The 18,649-nt window shown below is 42.9% G+C and overlaps 1 protein-coding gene and 1 long non-coding RNA gene across 4 annotated transcripts; both read left to right on the top strand.

Moving 5' to 3' along the window:
* Window positions 1-8,690: 8,690 nt before the first annotated feature.
* Window positions 8,691-12,623, top strand: LOC140582967 (uncharacterized). 3 transcript variants are annotated; one of them, XM_072707487.1, is made up of 8 exons: window positions 8,691-8,798; window positions 10,787-10,837; window positions 11,107-11,221; window positions 11,349-11,409; window positions 11,492-11,595; window positions 11,683-11,955; window positions 12,048-12,141; window positions 12,431-12,623. In XM_072707487.1, exons 3-8 carry the CDS (start codon window positions 11,123-11,125, stop codon window positions 12,475-12,477), a joined length of 678 nt encoding a protein of 225 aa, XP_072563588.1. In that variant the 5' UTR covers window positions 8,691-8,798; window positions 10,787-10,837; window positions 11,107-11,122; the 3' UTR covers window positions 12,478-12,623. The 3 variants fall into 3 exon arrangements, with proteins under 3 accessions (XP_072563588.1, XP_072563586.1, XP_072563587.1); XM_072707485.1 differs by lacking the exon at window positions 12,431-12,623 and having other exon boundaries at window positions 12,048-12,322; XM_072707486.1 differs by lacking the exons at window positions 8,691-8,798; window positions 10,787-10,837; window positions 12,431-12,623 and having other exon boundaries at window positions 11,031-11,221; window positions 12,048-12,322.
* Window positions 12,624-15,831: 3,208 nt separating this feature from the next.
* LOC140582788 (uncharacterized) lies at window positions 15,832-16,983 on the top strand. Its single transcript, XR_011985570.1, has 3 exons — window positions 15,832-15,956; window positions 16,297-16,377; window positions 16,918-16,983. It is a non-coding gene; the product is annotated as an uncharacterized lncRNA (long non-coding RNA).
* The last annotated feature ends 1,666 nt before the right edge of the window (window positions 16,984-18,649 follow it).

The raw sequence follows: 18,649 nt of genomic DNA, 5'->3' as shown, positions 1-18,649 counted from the left end.
TGCAGCACCTAGCAACCACCTAGCAACACCTTAGCAACCACCTAGAATTGCATAGCAACAGCATAGCAACCATCTAGCTATGCCTAGCAACCAGCTACTGAGACCATAGCAACGCCTTCTGACATCATAGCAACCCACTTGCAGCACCTAGCAACCACCTAGCAACACCTTAGCAACCACCTATAATTGCATAGCAACACCATAGCAACCATCTAGCCATGCCTAGCAACCAGCTACTGAGACCATAGCAATGCCTATTGACATCATAACAACCCACTTGCAGCACCTAGCAACCACCTAGCAACACCTTAGCAACCACCCAGAATTGCATAGCAACACCATAGCAACCATCTAGCTATGCCTAGCAACCAGCTACTGAGACCATAGCAATGCTTTATGACACCATAGCAACCACCTTGCAACAGCTAGCAACCACCTACGAACACCATAGCAACCACCAAAAAATGCATAGCAACACCATAGCAACCATTTAGTTATGCCTAGCAATCAGCTACTGAGGCCATAGCAACGCCTTCTGATGCCATAGCAAACACCTTGCAGCACCTAGCAACCACCATGCAACACCATAGCAACCACCTATAATTGCATAGCAACAACATAGCAACCACGTAGCAATGCCTAGCAACCAGCTACCAACACACTTCCAATGCATAATAACAACATTGCAACCACCTAGCAATGCCTAGCGGCACTTCGGTAACCACCTAGCAGCACCGTAGCAACTAACTTGCAAATCTTAGCAATCGCCTAGCAGTACACAGACCACCCATTTTATAAGTAGCACAGGCTCTTCCACGGTCAGCGGAATAGGCCCATCTCAAAATTTCTTCAGGAATTTTCGTTTCTAGTTATTATGGGCCTATTCATGTAATGAAAGGCCCATATTGTTCTTCACCTAGTAAACTACATTTTGCCAATTTGCGCTGAGCCCGTGAAAGGCACGGAGCTCACTTTGGTGCCAAATCGTAGGGCTTACTTAGCTGCACGGATTGACATATCGATTGTCTCCGTACTTCTTACGGATTGCGTGCAATTGCCTCTCAAAGTCAAAAAATAAAAACTTTATTTATTATGGGCCTATTCATGTAATGAAAGGCCCATATTACTCTTCACCTAGTAAATTACATTTTGCCAATTTGCGCTGAGCCCGTGAAAGGCACGGAGCTCACTTTGGTGCCAAATCGTAGGGCTTACTTAGCTGCACGGATTGACATATCGTTTGTCTCCGTACTGCTTACGGATTGCGTGCAATTGCCTCTCAAAGTCGAAAAAAAAACTTTATTATTATTTATTTATTATGGGCCTATTCATGTAATGAAAGGCCCATATTGTTCTTCACCTAGTAAACTACATTTTGCCAATTTGCGCTGAGCCCGTGAAAGGCATGGAGCTCACGTTGGGGCCAAATCGTAGGGCTTACCTTGCCGGACGGATTGACATATCGTTTGTCTCCGTACTGCTTACGGATTGCGTGCAATTCCCTCTCAAAGTGGAAAAAAAACTTTATTATTTATTATTATGGGCCTATTCATGTAATGAAAGGCCCATATTGTTCTTCACCTAGTAAACTACATTTTGCCAATTTGCGCTGAGCCCATGAAAGGCACGGAGCTCACTTTGGTGCCAAATCGTAGAGCTTGGTTAGCTGGACGGATTGACATATTGATTGTCTCCGTAATCCTTACGGATTGCGTGCAATTCCCTCTCAAAGTCGAAAAAAAACTTTATTATTTATTATTATTCTTCCGTGATTTTCGGCAATTAATGCGGGTCGTACCGTAGCGTGCAGCCAGGTAATCTATATATCAAAAGTGAGTCCTTCATGGTGTGAGGTGTGCTATTACTTTTCTGCGCAGAATACGTTACCATGGCGACGTTATTCACGTTAAAACACACTAAAAATCCCATAGGAATGCATTGAATGCTAACTTTTACCTAGCATTAGCCTGACTAACCATGTGAATAGTAGTAAGGCGCATCTTTTTTCATGGGACTGAATGGCCCATTGACTTCAATGCATTTCAGTCAAAGTTGTCCCACTCGGCCAGCGTGCATACCACAGCAACAAGACTCGGTATACAACCTTAGGCCTCATCACCCAACACCGCAAGTCCAACATCTTGACCCGCACTCGTCTTTCATCCCTCGTTCCCTCCCATTGACTTCAATGCATTTCAGTCATAGTTTTACCACTCGGCCAGCATTCATACCATAACAAGACTCGGTATTCAAGCTTAGGCCTCATCACCCAACACATTAAGACCACCATCTTGACCCGCACTCGTTTTTCATCCCTCGTTCTCTCCCATTGACTTCAATGCATTTCAGTCACAGTTTTCCCACTCGGCCAGTATTCATACCACAGCAACAAGACTCGATATTCAACCTTAGGCCTCATCACCCAACACCCCAAGTCCAACATCTTGCCCCGCACTCGTCTTTCATCCCTCGTTCTCTCCCATTGACTTCAGTGCATTTCAGTCAAAGTTTTCCTACTAGGCCAGTGTTCATAGCACAGCAATAAGACTAGGTATTCAACCTCAGGCCTCATCACCCAACACCCCAAGTCCACCATCCTGACCCGCACTCGTCTTTCATCCCTCGTTCTCTCCTATTGACTTCAATGCATTTCAGTCAAAGTTTTCCGACTCGGCCAGCGTTCATGCCACAGCAACAAGACTCGGTAATCAACCTTAGGCCTCATCACCCAACACCCCAAGTCCAACATCTTGACCCGCACTCGTCTTTCATCCCTCGTTCTCTCCAAATTGACTTCAATGCATTTCTGTCAAGGTTTCATTATTTGGCCACTACTTCTGCCACAGGTACAAGATTGAATAATTAAATCAATAAGTGAAAGCAACAGCTCTTCCTCGGTCAGCATAATAGGCCCATCTCAAAATTTCTTCAGGAATTTTCGTTTCTAGTTTATTATTATTATTCTTCCGTGATTTTCGGCAATTAATGCGGGTCGTACCGTAGCGTGCAGCCAGGCAAGCTATATATCAAAAGTGAGTCCTTCATGGTGTGAGGTGTGCTATTACTTTTCTGCGCAGAATATGTTACCATGGCGACGTTATTCACGTTAAAACACACTTAAAATCCCATAGGAATGCATTAAATGCTAACTTTTACCTAGCATTAGCCATGTGAATAGTAGTAAGGCGCATCTTTTTTCATGGGAGTGAATGGCCCATTGACTTCAATGCATTTCAGTCAAAGTTGTCCCACTCGGCCAGCGTTCATCCCACAACAACAAGACTCGGTATTCAACCTCAGGCCTCATCACCCAACACCCCAAGTCCACCATCTTGACCCGCACTCGTCTTTCATCCCTCGTTCTCTCCCATTGACTTCAATGCATTCCAGTCAAAGTTGTCCCACTCGGCCAGCGTTCATACCAGAGCAACAAGACTTGGTATTCAACCTTAGGCCTCTTCACCCAACACCCCAAGTCCAACACCTTGACCCGCACTCGTCCTTCATCCCTCGTTCTCTCACATTGACTTCAATGCATTTCAGTCAAAGTTTTCCTACTCGGCCAGTGTTCATACCACAGCAATAACACTCGGTATTAAACTTTAGGCCTCATCACCAAACACCTTAAGACCACCATCTTCACCAGCACTCCTCTTTCATCCCTCGTTCTCTCCCATTGACTTTAATGCATTTCGGTCAAAGTTCTCCTACTAGGCCACGGTTTATGCCACAACAATAAGACTCGGTATTCAACCTTAGGCCTCATCACCCAATACCCCAAGTCCAACATCTTGACCCGCACTCGTCTTTCATCCCTCGTTCTCTCCCATTGACTTCAATGCATTTCAGTCAAAGTTTTCCCACTACGCCAGCGTACATACTACAGCAACAAGACTCGGTATTCAACCTCAGGCCTCATCACCCAACGCCCCAAGTCCACCATCTTGACCCGCACTCGTCTTTCATCCCTCGTTCTCTCCCATTGACTTCAATAGATTTTAGTCAAAGTTTTCCTACTCGGCCAGGGTTTATGCCACAACAATAAGACTCGGTATTAAACCTCAGGCACCATCACCCAACACCTTAAGACCCCCATCCTGACCCGCACTCGTCCTTCATCCCTCGTTCTCTCACATTGACTTCAATGCATTTCTGTCAAAGTTTCATTATTTGGCCAATACTACTGCCACAGCAACAAGACTAAATAATTAAATCAATAAGTAAAAGCACCTGCTCTTCCAAGGTCAGCGGAATAGGCCCATCTCAAAATTTCTTCAGGAATTTTCGTTTCTAGTTATTATTTATTATTATTCTTCCGTGATTTTCGGCAATTAATGCGGGTCGTACCGTAGCGTGCAGCCAGGCAATCTATATCTCAAAAGTGAGTCCTTGGTTGTGTGAGGTGTGCTATTACTTTTCTGCGCAGAATATGTTACCATGGCGACGTTATTCACGTTCAAACACACTTAAAATCCCATAGGAATGCATTAAATGCTAACTTTTACCTAGCATTAGCCATGTGAATAGTAGTAAGGCGCATCTTTTTTCATGGGAGTGAATGGCCCATTGACTTCAATGCATTTCAGTCAAAGTTTTCCCATTCGTCCAGCGTTCATACCACAGCAACAAGACTAGGTATTCAACCTCAGGCCTCATCACCCAACACCCCAAGACCACCATCTTGACCCGCACTCGTCTTTCATCCCTCGTTCTCTCCCATTGACTTCAATGCATTTCAGTCATAGTTTTACCACTCAGCCAGCATTCATACCATAACAACAAGACTCGGTATTCAAGCTTAGGCCTCATCACCCGACACATTAAGACCACCATCTTGACCCGCACTCGTTTTTCATCCCTCGTTCTCTCCCATTGACTTCAATGCATTTCAGTCAAAGTTGTCCCACTCGGCCAGCGTTCATACCACAGCAACAAGACTCGGTATTCAACCTTAGGCCTCATCACCCAACACCCCAAGTCCACCATCTTGACCCGCACTCGTCTTTCATCCCTCGTTCTCTCCCATTGACTTCAATGCATTTCAGTCAAAGTTTTCCCATTCGTCCAGCGTTCGTACCACTGCAACAAGACTTCATATTCACCCTTAGGCCTCATCACCCAACGCCCCAAGTCCCCCATCTTGACCCGCACTCGTCTTTCATCCCTCGTTCTCTCCCATTGACTTCAATACATTTTAGTCAAAGTTTTCCTACTCGGCCAGTGTTCATACCACAGCAACAAGACTCGGTATTCAACCTTAGGCCTCATCCCCCAACGCCCCAAGTCCACCATCTTGACCGGCACTCGTCTTTCATCCCTCGTTCTCTCCCATTGACTTCAATACATTTCAGTCAAAGTATTCCCACTCGGCCAGCGTTCATACCACAGCAATAAGACTCGGTATTAAACCACAGGCATCATCACACAACACCTTAAGACCACCATCCTGACCCGCACTCGTCTTTCATCCCTCGTTCTCTCCCATTGACTTCAATGCATTTCAGTCAAAGTTTTCCCACTGGGCCAGTGTTCATACCACAGCAACAAGACTCGGTATTATACCGTAGGCCTCATCACTCAACACCCCAAGTCCACCATCTTGACCCGCACTCGTCTTTCATCCCTCGTTCTCTCCCATTGACTTCAATGCATTTCAATCAAAGTTTTGCCAATTAGCCAGTGTTAATGCCACAGCAACAAGACTTGGTATTCAACCTCAGGCCTCATCACCAAACACCTAGCAACTGCCTAGCAACCACCTAGCAACACCTTAGCAACTACCTAGAATTGCATAGCAACACCATAGCAACCATCTAGCTATGCCTAGCAACCACCTACTGAGACCATAGCAACGCCTTCTGATGCCATAGCAACCACCTTGCAGCACTTAGCAACCACCTACAATTGCATAGCAACACCATAGCAACCATCTACCCACCCCTAGCAACCACCTACTGAGACCATAGCAATGCCTTCTGACATCATAGCAACCACCTTGCAGCACCTAGCAACCACCTAGAGTTGCATAGCAACACCATAGCAACCATCTAGCTATGCCTAGCAACCAGCTACTGAGACCATAGCAACGCCTTTTGACAACATAGCAACCAACTTGTAGCACCTAGTAACCACCTAGCAACAGCATAGCTACCACCTACAGTTGCATAGCAACACCATAGCAACCATCTAGCTATGCCTAGCAACCACCTACTGAGACCGTAGCAATGCCTTCTGACATCATAGCAACCACCTTGCACCACCTAGCAACAGCATAGCAACCACCTACAATTGCATAGCAACACCATAGCAACCATCTAGCCATGCCTATCAACCACCTACTGAGACCGTAGCAATGCCTTCTGACATCATAGCAACCACCTTGCACCACCTAGCAACAGCATAGCAACCACCTACAATTGCATAGCAACACCATAGCAACCATCTAGCTATGCCTAGCAACCACCTACTTAGACCATAGCAACGCCTTCTGACACCGTAACAGTCACCTTGCAGCACCTAGCAACCACCTTGCCACACCATTGCAACCACCTACAAATGCATAGCAACAATATAGCAACCACCTAGCAACCGCTAGCAACCAGCTAGAAACCATCTACTGAGATCTTAGCAACGCCTTCTGACACCATAGCAACCACCTTGCAGCACCTACTAACCACCTAGAAACAGCATAGCAACCACCTACAATTGCATAGCAACACCATAGCAACCATCTAGCTATGCCTAGCAACCACCTACTTAGACCATAGCAACGCCTTCTGACACCGTAACAGCCATCTTGCAGTACTTAGCAACCACCTAGCAATACCATAGCAACCACCTAGAAATGCATAGCAACACCTTAGCAACCACTTAGCTATGCCTAGCAGCCACCTAGCAACCAGCTACTGAGACCCTAGCAACACTTTCTGGCACCATATCAACCACCTAGCAGCACCCTAGCAACCACCTAAAATTGCATAGCAACACCATAGCATCCACCTAACAACCACCTAGCAACCAGCTACTCACACCATACATACACCTTCTGACACCATAGCAACCACCACGCAACACCCTCGCAACCACCTATAATTGCATAGCAACACCTTACCAACCACCTAGCAGCCAGCTACCGAAACCGTACCAACGCCTTCCGACACCATAGCAACCACCTAGTAATGCCTAGCAGCACCCTAGTAACCACCTAGCAACACTTATCGACACCCTAGCTGCTGTCTAGCAATGCTTAGCAACTACCTATCAACCTATCCACTAGCTACCTACGCCTATCCATCCTCTGACACACACACATTTCCCACTAACAAACACCCACCTATATACCCACAAACACCGATATAGACACATCCCAAGTAGCACTCAGACACACGCTCCCCCAACCCACAAACTCCCACCCACACACCGCCCCAATCCAACACATTCTGCACTAATACATACTGTACCCGTTCATCAGTTACACTTCTCTTTCAGCCTCCCACCACACGCACAGAACTGAGAAAATCCAGCTTATATAATATATTGCAAAATATATTGAATTTAGACTCCTTGCCTTCCCTGATTGTGTTTAGAAATCTCTTAAACTGTGAGCTTAAACAACAGTGTCATTGTTCAATATAACTTAATTTTATTATATGTATAGCTTTAGTATTTCTATGCTTTTCAGTTTGTGTTCATATTAATCATCTCTGTATGTATGTTCATACATGAAACGTTTGTCTTACTTTTCTTATTTTCTGCCATCTTAGCTAGAACTTCCTGGAAGACGAGATATTGTATCTCAATGGAACCTTCCTAGTTAAACAAAGGATAGATAAATAAAAAATACAATTAGAAGACAGTAGCCTAATGGTAACAGAAGCACACAGATTTCAACATACGGGACATGCATTTCTAGGGTGAATGAATATTTTAAGATTTAACACTTAATACTAGGGTACACACAATAAACCCATTTTATTTAATTAAGTTATCTCTGACAAAGGCGTATGACACTACTGTTAAAATATATATAACCATAAAGATTAAAAACTATAAATGACAGCGTTGTGACTTGTCGTTCGGATTTATGACAGGCGTACAAAAGCCGGAAGTTGATTTGCCGGTGTTATGCCGAAAAAGGCATCCCTGCCGTAGAATGCATGCCTGTCTCTAAATGACCGATTGGTCGCTGTTCTGACACGAGTTGAGCTACATTGTCAAAACCCTTAAAAGCTCAATTCGTCAGAACACCAGTATGCATTATAAGGCAGGGATGCGTTTTTCGCCAGGGATGCGTTTTTCGGCATAACACCTGTTTACACGAAGCCTGAAGACGTGCGTGCCTAAATGCTTTATAGTTAGAAATAATTTGGTTGCATTGTTCAATCATTTGCACAATAGTAAAAAAAAAATCGTCACAAACCCATGTTAAAAACCTGATAAAATCGTGATTTAAATATAAACCCATTGTGATATAATATTTTCCTCCATATCGCCCACCCCTAATGCGCGCCCACATTGAGTCATATGTGCCCCGTTTAGACTAGGTCAAGACTTCGAGAATCGCTTGCATGCATACAAGGTGGTTGCTATGCCGTTGCTATGTGCCACTACTCACATATGATTGGATGTTGGATGAAAAGAATTGTCCAATACGAATGATTTATTCATACCATATATAACTTCCCAGATCTTTCTGGAAGTTGCAGGTGGTTTTGGCGGTTGGTTGAGACAAAAGCTACTGGATTTCATATTGCATTGCTACGAGTTTCCTGACTATCTAAACGTCACACGTCGAGCTGGTAAGCATCTGCTTTTTTATTTAACCTTTTCAACTGTAGTTTGTGGCTGCACGGTGGCGCAGTGTTTATCGGAGAAGGATCTCGGTTCGATCCTTTGGTTGGCCTTTCTGTGTGGACCTTGCGTGCTCTCCGCTTTCCCCCTAAAGCATGTCCCTTATACAGCTTTTAGCTGTAGTTTTGTTCGGCTATAACGGACATGCAGCTCCGGCTACAAGGCGCCTGGCGTGCCGGTGATTATTAATAGTCATGCATCTGGTCAGGTAAAGTTAGATTACTACACGTAAAATATAATAATCTATGTCACAAGGTTGTCTGCTGGGGTGTGACAGGAGTAAATGGTGTCCTGTAGTTCTGTTCTGGCCGTACAGCAACCCTAGATATAACGAACTTTGGATATAATAACGGACTGCTTTGCCAAGTCCCTTGAAGTCCGTTATAACTGGATTTTACTGTACTCGCGACTCATTTCTCCTCATGAAAACCATAATATTGTATGTACACATCAAATTATTATATATCTGAGTAGCCCAGAAAGTCCTGAAAACAAAACCATAAATCATATGTTGCTAACTTATGTCCATACGATATAATAAGCCTAAATCTAATGGAATACAAAAATAGCTCAAAGTACCTTAGGTTTGATAACGTTAATTCACATAGTATGTGAAATGCAGTGTGTGATTTTGGACACAGACATGTTATTTCGTTTTATTACATGGCTCTCTGGAATGCTTGATTCTGATTGGTCAGTTGAGACATTTGCAGGTTCGTTCTTTTCAAATAATAACCGCTCCAAAGTAATAACGCATAGCCGGTACTACTAGTATGTTTATAATCCCTCAATCCCTTTACCGTTTAAAGATGTTAATTTAAAACAAATATGCCAATAAAATGTTTCAAATTCATATTCATGTCCAGTTTTTTCCCTTATGTGGCAAGTAGCCGTGTAATAAGCAGGATAATGTACATTATCCCTTACGTGTATGAGTGGGTGTTGTGCAAATGAACTGAAATGAAATGAGGTGCGAAATGTGCAAAAAAAGGACTTACACGTTCAATGTACTGATGTAGTATTCTATGTATGAAGTACTTTGTATTGAATGTCTATGTATGAAGTACTTTGTATTGAATGTCATTTTCTTACAAGAAACTTGTATTGCTAAATGTGTAAATGTCTTTTAAAAAATCCTTATTGATTTGCATTTCTGTATTGAAGTTTATTGAATGTTCCTGCAGTTTTGTACAATTGCATTGCTTAATGAATGAATGAAAAAGTCTAAGCATTCTTACATTTGGCAGGTAACTAAGTCAGTATTTAATAGCTCTGTGTGCTGTGAGGGTATTGTCATGCTGTGGTTGGCATCACTGTATAACTGACAGAGTTTGTGACTGCTTTGCTGGCCTTTCTGTGTCATTCCATAATTAATAATAATCGAGTATGTTAGCAGAGTATGTTGTGATATATATTTCATATAAAAAGTCTACACACTGCTCTACAAACTTATAATACTCTGGTTCCATAATTATGCACATCCTTAAACTACTACTGTGTCAACACCTTTTAATTTAATTACATGAATTCTTTAAATTATATTTCTCATTTGCCTAAGTGTTACTTTCAAGACATGTCAGTTTCAATAGTGCAGTGGTTATTAGACTTCAGGCTTCAGAGAGGCTGCCACAGCAACACAAAAATAAATTCTACACTGCATCGTGGCTTGCTATACATATGGTTTGACCTTTCACCTTGTGTTGAGATGGTTTCCTAAATAAACTCACATGTCGAGAAGAGAAATTCAGGGCACTATGGATAAAACTAGCAGTTCACAATAATGGCTTTTGTGTTTGATCAACTATGTCGAACAGGCTATGTGAAACTACAATGTAGGCTATTTCATTGCACTCGGGTTTCTTGCTAAAACAGTTTTTCCTCTTAAGTAATGTTCTACAGTACAAATAATTCCGATCTATTCTGCTTCTCTTTACAGTTCCTCATTCTGTGAGAGCTGCTGTGCTTTGGCATCACCACAGATCATCAAGTACATTGCAGTCAGCACATTACCACAAAAAAGAGAAAAAAAACCTTAACACACATCCATTAATAACTGTCATTTTAAATACCCACACACATCCACACCTCCCGTGCCCACACACACACACACACACACACACACTACCTACAAAAAACATATACATATTTCTAGAAGTTGTTTCATAACAGCATTTTTTACATTTTTCTGCTTGTCTGCTCTCCATCCACTTTGGGTGGAGATAACCTTGTTCTTGCCAGTTTTCGTGTATTTCACAGGTTTACACCAGAGAGGATGCCGCGTAAAGGGAGTCGTTCAGAGGCTGCCAAGAAGAGATGGAGGAAGCTGGACCTGGCAGATCCTCCGATTTGCCCATATGACGTCACCAAGGAGGTATCTAACCTACAAATCAGAAAAGTCTTCTTCTGTTCTCATGACAGTGGCTGCTAGTAATTTTACTTTGTTACAGTGTCATGATGCCATTGTACTTATCAAAAACTTTGATGAAAACCTGTTGTAGGTGTCACGTTCCACGGCCTTCCAAGAGGAACCCCAGCAGATGGCATCATACCTCTCTTCACGTATGTAGTGCTTGTGTGTTCATTTCGTTGACTGCTCCAAGAATTGAAAGTTTTATCTTGGTTTCTGTGTGTCTCTAAATAGGCCGTGGGACTGGCTTTCGTCATCGGGTGAGGCGGTGGCCACTATCTCGTGTGACTGGACGGAGCCACAAGTTGGTTATTCCAGCCGAGGACCCGGAGAAGAAGGTAATTCTGTTTTGTTCTTTACATACATTTTGCCCTTCACGATTAACTGGCCATTTTCAATCATGTATTGTGCTTTTCCTTTTGCAGTTGGCTCTGTTGGTTGGTGACTCCCATTTGCGAGCGATCGTAGATGGGTTTGTCACCATGCCACAGGGCCGACTCTCCTTCGGGTTGATGTCGACTCCAGGGGCGAGCGCGGCTGAGTTGAGGCGTGAGGTGCTGCATGCAGTTCTTCCTCGGACACCCGAGGTAGTCTGCGTGTTAGCACCCAGCAACAACTTGACCGCCAGCAGGACCATCACCGAGGCTGGAGCTGACTTCAGGAGGCTGCTCACCACTCTCTGCAACCGCTGGCCTAATGTAACTCTTTATTTTTTCAATGCATTCGTTCATTGAAATCTTGCGAATTAAATATTGTTTAAATGATTGTTATTCTTTTTAAATAAATACAGGTGGTTGTTCTGGATTTCCCTACACGTCTCACCGTGGATGAAGCAGTGCAACGTCTCCTGCGCCAGGAGTACCATCGTGTGGCCGCTCAGGAGGGTATGTACAAAACACTGCTCTTTTTCAGAAGACTATTTAACAAAAATACAAAATTGCTTTAAAAGTTTAAAAAGACAGCTATTACCATTATTTGGGGAGCTGTTTTGTTACTGTCAATGAAATATCAATGTTACACCCACATCCCAAACCACCTTGCGGATGAGGGCTAACAAGCCGCACCTGCGTGGGATCCCTTAAACAGTATTGTCTCCCCACACACGGGGCGAGGTATTGTTGTTGTGTCCCGCTCGGCAAATGCCGAGCGGCTCTCTCTGTTCTCTTCCCACAGCTCGAGTTCTGTTCCTACAAGCCACGCCTGTCGGTGCCACTTGTTGACCTCTGCGTCCCTTTGTCCTGTTTCCGTTCCTGCCCTCCAGTCCTCACGGACCCCTCGCCTTTGCCAAAGCCTTATTTGCAGCCAAAACCACTGCGCCCCCAGCCCTACCTAAGTTCACCTGTTTGATTCCTCAGTTTACCTGTGTTAATAGACCCCCTCACTCGGGGAAAAGTGACTCTTTTGCCACACGAGTGTTTCTGTCATAACGATCAACATGTTTTTGCAGTGTAAAATTTCCTTGGTTGAGCAATGACATTTGTCCTTCAGCACACAGTAAATCGTAATTAATTTCATCTCAAATTAAATTAATATATTCTTCTCTTGCTACACATTTCTACTTTATCTGTGCAGTATTACAAAATTCTAGGCTGGCTAGAAATAAGATTCATGGTTGAACTGCTTTTTCTTCTAGGTATTCGGTACCTATCCGTTGCTGAACACTTCCCGCTGAGTCGCCTGGAGCTGTGGTGCAAAGATGGCGTACGTAAAACATGTTGCTGTAAAAATGCTAATGAAGATTTACTGTCAATGTCTACATTTGTTTACGTGTGACTATGTCTGGCAGGTGCACCTAAGTGACAATGTAGGGATGGAGATCCTTACATGGTTGCTCTGGGATGCTGCCTCTTTGCAACTACAGGCAGCTACTCCAGATGCACCGGCCTCTCCGAAGACTTCACCACCAGTGGAGAGACCAGTGCCCCCCAATTTGGTTGTGGTAATGATGGTCCATTACATGCATTGCAGCTTATATGCAACCACATTGCGGTCTATGGAGCCTAAACAAACTCTTTGAATTGCAGGCGGCTCCTAAGGCACCAGCTACCCTGAAGACTTCACCACCAGTGGTCAGACGAGTCTCCCCCAAGTTGGTTGTGGTTGGCGAGGTGACTGTGCCACGTGCTTCCAACCCGTTCGACTGGACGCTTGTTCAGCAGGTAATGGATGCATGCTGTAACTTGGTGGCCTATTTTTTACGGGATGTTTGATCAGTACTTCTCCAACAAAACTTTGTTTTTTAATCACAATAGAAGAGGCAGCGCGTGCAGGGTGAACACACTCAGGAGAGTAGGAGGATGGCTGGCCAGCAGGTGTGTTTTCTCTTAACACTACATATGACAAATAAATTGTGCATGCTTATGTCATATATATATATATATATATATATATATATATTTCTCATCTCTGTGAAATTTTACTTGACAGGGAAACTTGTTGGAGTGTTCCATCCCCCTAAATCCGGTGTGGTTCAGCCCTGCAGTTCAGGAGAAGATGGACCGCTTTGTTCCAGCATGTGGCGCTTTGGAATCCACAGGTGGTACGAAGAGCAGGAAGGTAATTTGGATTAAATTTATTTATGTTTGTGTAACAGTCACAAGATATTTTCAGGTTGCTTACACAACAGCATTTAAACAATGCTAATCCTGCCGGTTTTTAGTGCAAAAAACACTAACAAATGGTATAAGAAAATGTTTCTTTTTCTTTGTGATTTAACATCTACCATGGAACATCAGCGGAGACGTGCTGCTTCCAAGAAGAGATGGGAAGAGGAGAAGGTGTGTCATAGTTTTTAAAATGTCAAATGTTTCGTAAGTACAAACATTGCTAATGCATTAATGGCAATGCTGTCTTAAGAACTTAATCATAGGGGCAACACACAGCTCACTTCTCTGAATGTTCCTCTTGGCGGCAACAATCTTTCTTATGCTTTGTCATTTCTTAGACGTCTACGGTGGACCATCGGCGGAGACCTGCTGCATCCAAGACGACACTGGAGGAGGAGCAGGTGTGCCATAGTTTTTAAAATGTCAAATGTTTCGTAAGTACAAACATTGCTAATGCATTAATGGTAATGCTGTCTTAAGAACTTAATCATAGGGGCAACACACAGCTCACTTCTCTGAATGTTCCTCTTGGCGGCAACAATCTTTCTTATGCTTTGTCATTTCTTAGACGTCTACGGTGGACCATCGGCGGAGACCTGCTGCATCCAAGACGACACTGGAGGAGGAGCAGGTGTGCCATAGTTTTTAAAATGTCAAATGTTTCGTAAGTACAAACATTGCTAATGCATTAATGGTAATGCTGTCTTAAGAACTTAATCATAGGGGCAACACACAGCTCACTTCTCTGAATGTTCCTCTTGGCGGCAACAATCTTTCTTATGCTTTGTCATTTCTTAGACGTCTACGGTGGACCATCGGCGGAGACCTGCTGCATCCAAGACGACACTGGAGGAGGAGCAGGTGTGCCATAGTTTTTAAAATGTCAAATGTTTCGTAAGTACAAACATTGCTAATGCATTAATGGTAATGCTGTCTTAAGAACTTAATCATAGGGGCAACACACAGCTCACTTCTCTGAATGTTCCTCTTGGCGGCAACAATCTTTCTTATGCTTTGTCATTTCTTAGACGTCTACGGTGGACCATCGGCGGAGACCTGCTGCATCCAAGACGACACTGGAGGAGGAGCAGGTGTGCCATAGTTTTTAAAATGTCAAATGTTTCGTAAGTACAAACATTGCTAATGCATTAATGGTAATGCTGTCTTAAGAACTTAATCATAGGGGCAACACACAGCTCACTTCTCTGAATGTTCCTCTTGGCGGCAACAATCTTTCTTATGCTTTGTCATTTCTTAGACGTCTACGGTGGACCATCGGCGGAGACCTGCTGCATCCAAGACGACACTGGAGGAGGAGCAGGTGTGCCATAGTTTTTAAAATGTCAAATGTTTCGTAAGTACAAACATTGCTAATGCATTAATGGTAATGCTGTCTTAAGAACTTAATCATAGGGGCAACACACAGCTCACTTCTCTGAATGTTCCTCTTGGCGGCAACAATCTTTCTTATGCTTTGTCATTTCTTAGACGTCTACGGTGGACCATCGGCGGAGACCTGCTGCATCCAAGAAGACACTGGAGGAGGAGCAGGTGTGTCATAGTGTGACTAGTTAAAAACTACAATTAGGGATGATTATTTCAAATTGTTTTCTGCGTTTCAAATGCAATGATACTGGTAGTTTTTCCTTGTTTAAATTGAATGCAAATGGTGCACTGCAAATGCAGTTGTTGTATTTTCCAGATAATCATAGTAGCACCGTATAGTACATTAACTTTAGAGTTGTCTACTTTTTCTCTGAGGGAAGCACAGTCAAAGAGCCTAGGTTTAAGCATTGTGGTTTGACTCTTTGAATCACATTCAAAGCGGTTGAAATGTGAAACATCAAATGTGATTATACACATGTGCATGTACACAACATGACAATTCCACAGAGTCAAAGGAACAAAAGTACATATATTTACTCTGTCCTTTCCATACAGTTCACTAATTACTTTAATTTTAGGAGGACGTGACAGCGAGGGAGTTGACCAGGCCAACACCTTGCAAGCCAGGACGAGTGCCGTTGAAGGGCGTTGGTGCTGAGTCACCTGCTGTGCCACCAGAGAATGGCACACTGGATCACATCAGCCAGGTAGTTTTCATACACTGTACACACATATTAAAATGTCAAATGTTTCAAAACTACACAAATTATTAATGGTTATTGGATTTACGGTAATGCTCTGTTAAAAAGATAATCCTAGGGGCAACAGACAGCATGTTCAACTTATAGTTGCCTTTTCTTTTTCTGAGGATAGCACAGTGAATATGCCTATGTCTAAGAATTTTGGTTTCACTATTTAAATCACATCCCAGCAACTCAAATTTGAAATGTCAAATGTGACTCATGTACATGTGTATCACAGAGAGAATCAATAGCACAAATGTACATATTTACTATGTCCTTCCTTTACTAACCATTTCCATTTTAGTTAGGAGTGGTGCTAATGAAGGACACTGGTGCTGATTCATCCACCATCCTACTGGACAGCATGCTGGACCTCAGCAGCCAGGTAATTTGCATGCTTCCTGTACACTAGGGTTGCGGTCGATTCAGGAATGAGCTCAACAATTTCAATTTACATAACAAAATGCAATTGGAAGTAGAATTTAACAACAGGAAAGTGTATTACAATTAAATTGGACTGTCAGGAAGTGCAATTCAATTCAGTGAACACCAATTTCTATTTCTTGCTGTTTGAGCATGTGTTTGTGATTACATGTAGTAACAAACATTGGAATTTTAATCACAGTGCCTTACAAATACAAAGGAATACATGAAAAATAGTTAATGAAACGTAAGTAAATGAGACATAGAACTGTACATTAATTGCAAAAAGTGAATTGGAATTCACCATACATTTTCATTTCAGTCCATGAATGGCCCCAACCCTAGTACACATAGTGAAATGTCAACTGCGGTTAAGTACAAAAGATGTTAATGGTGATTTAAATGGTTTTGATTGATTATGACGTGTATAACTTTAAAATTGTCAGTAGCAAAATAAATAAATGTAGGACTATAAAAATTATACTTTTCTTTGTCATTACAGCATTCAGCTATGAACAGCAGCGTCGGTGGTCTACCCACCCAGTCAGTGAGAGCAACACATTCCCAGGCAGACGAGAGATACAGTACTTTTTCCCGTGGTCACCAGTGCACATGCATGGCTCTTACTTTTTTGTCTTACCACAATGAGGGAGTACAGCTTGAAACAATGTCACTTGACACAGTGCTTCAAAAAGGAAATGCACTTTACATTGGTATTAAACAGCAGCTCTTATTGGATGGCACATTCGTTGATGACCACCTCACAGTTGAAGAAATGCCAAAACAGGTACTGACAGACAGATGTATGTATAATGTACACGCAGAAAATGTAAGAGTGGGTCACCTGCTACATCAAGGAGGACTGGGTTTGCCCCTTGCCACCCAACTGGAGTGTTTGTCAGAAAATGTTAACCATGCTTTACTTATTGTGAGTCCAGAATGCATTGCAGTTTTTCGGGACAGATCAGGTACATATGGACTGTTTGATTCACATTCCAGATGTTCAGCAGGTCTGCCCCATCCTGATGGAACTGCAGTTATGATGAGTTTTGGCAAACTGACGGACATGGTTGAGCACCTATACAAGCTCTTTGAGAATCGCGGTCCCAATACCACCTACGAGTTTGTCCCAGTTACTTTTCTTAGTGACGACGCTGATGATGCCCCTCCTACACACATGGGCATTGTAAATATTTCTTCAAGATTAACAGAATCAAACCAGTGTGTCAAAAACCAAAAGCACTGTTTTGATGAGCGAGAGCCAAATGATATGCTCAAGCAGGTGCCCAATGTATTGCAAGTAAGTCAAACACCAATCTCAGATGTGTCAAAAATGACAAAAGCAAGGCGACGCAAAGGAAGTCGGAGGAGCAAAAACAACACCAGAAGTACAACAACAAGAAGTACATCAGAAAAAGAAAAATATTCTACCTGTCCTGCATTTAAGTTGAAAAAACTACAGGCCATGAAACAAGCGTATGTTAAAAAGCAAACATGGAAGAAAGAATACATCAGCAACAGATACAAAACTGATCCTCACTTTCGGAGCAGACAAATGAAATATGTAACACAAAGATACGGTACGGATCCTGACTTCAGAAGTAAACAAATGAGGTACGTGACACAGAGATACGGTACGGATCCTGACTTCAGAAATAAACAAAAAACATTTATGAAGAAATACGTGACACAGAGATACGGTACGGATCCTGACTTCAGAAGTAAACAAAGGAAGTACGTGACACAGAGATACGGTACGGATCCTGACTTCAGAAGTAAACAAATGAAGTACGTGACACAGAGGTACGGTACGGATCCTGACTTCAGAAGTAAACAAATGAAGTACGTGACACAGAGATACGGTACGGATCCTGACTTCAGAAGTAAACAAATGAAGTACGTGACACAGAGATACGGTACGGATCCTGACTTCAGAAGTAAACAAAAAACATTTATGAAGAAGTATATGAAAGACAAATCTTACAATGAAACATGTTTTAGGCTCCACTATATTAAACAATATGCTGCCAAAAAGAAACTCAGTCAGTCCAAGACTGCACTTGTTACTAATCAAATGCTGCAGTGCGCTTTCAGAATAAGGAGGAAATATAGAACACTGGCAGGCTCCCGCCAGGAAACCCCACAGCCCCTGATCAGCAATGAAATGCAAGCTGCAATAGTTAAATTCCAAGAGAAGATTCAATGTGGACCCACACATGTCTGCACGGTGTGTC

This window comes from Paramormyrops kingsleyae, chromosome 25 (genome assembly GCF_048594095.1).
Source record: "Paramormyrops kingsleyae isolate MSU_618 chromosome 25, PKINGS_0.4, whole genome shotgun sequence".
Taxonomy (NCBI): domain Eukaryota; kingdom Metazoa; phylum Chordata; class Actinopteri; order Osteoglossiformes; family Mormyridae; genus Paramormyrops; species Paramormyrops kingsleyae.
The sequence above is the reverse complement of the archived record's forward strand: the minus strand, read 5'-3'. Positions and strand labels throughout refer to the sequence as shown.

Bases quoted from the DNA above. Each gene is read 5' to 3' on its own strand.
- LOC140582967 (XM_072707485.1), top strand. From the start codon at position 11,123: ATGCCGCGTAAAGGGAGTCGTTCAGAGGCTGCCAAGAAGAGATGGAGG. The intron at 11,222-11,348 runs GTATCTAACCTA...AACCTGTTGTAG, and splicing joins CATATGACGTCACCAAGGAG to GTGTCACGTTCCACGGCCTT. The intron at 11,956-12,047 runs GTAACTCTTTAT...AAATAAATACAG, and splicing joins TCTGCAACCGCTGGCCTAAT to GTGGTTGTTCTGGATTTCCC.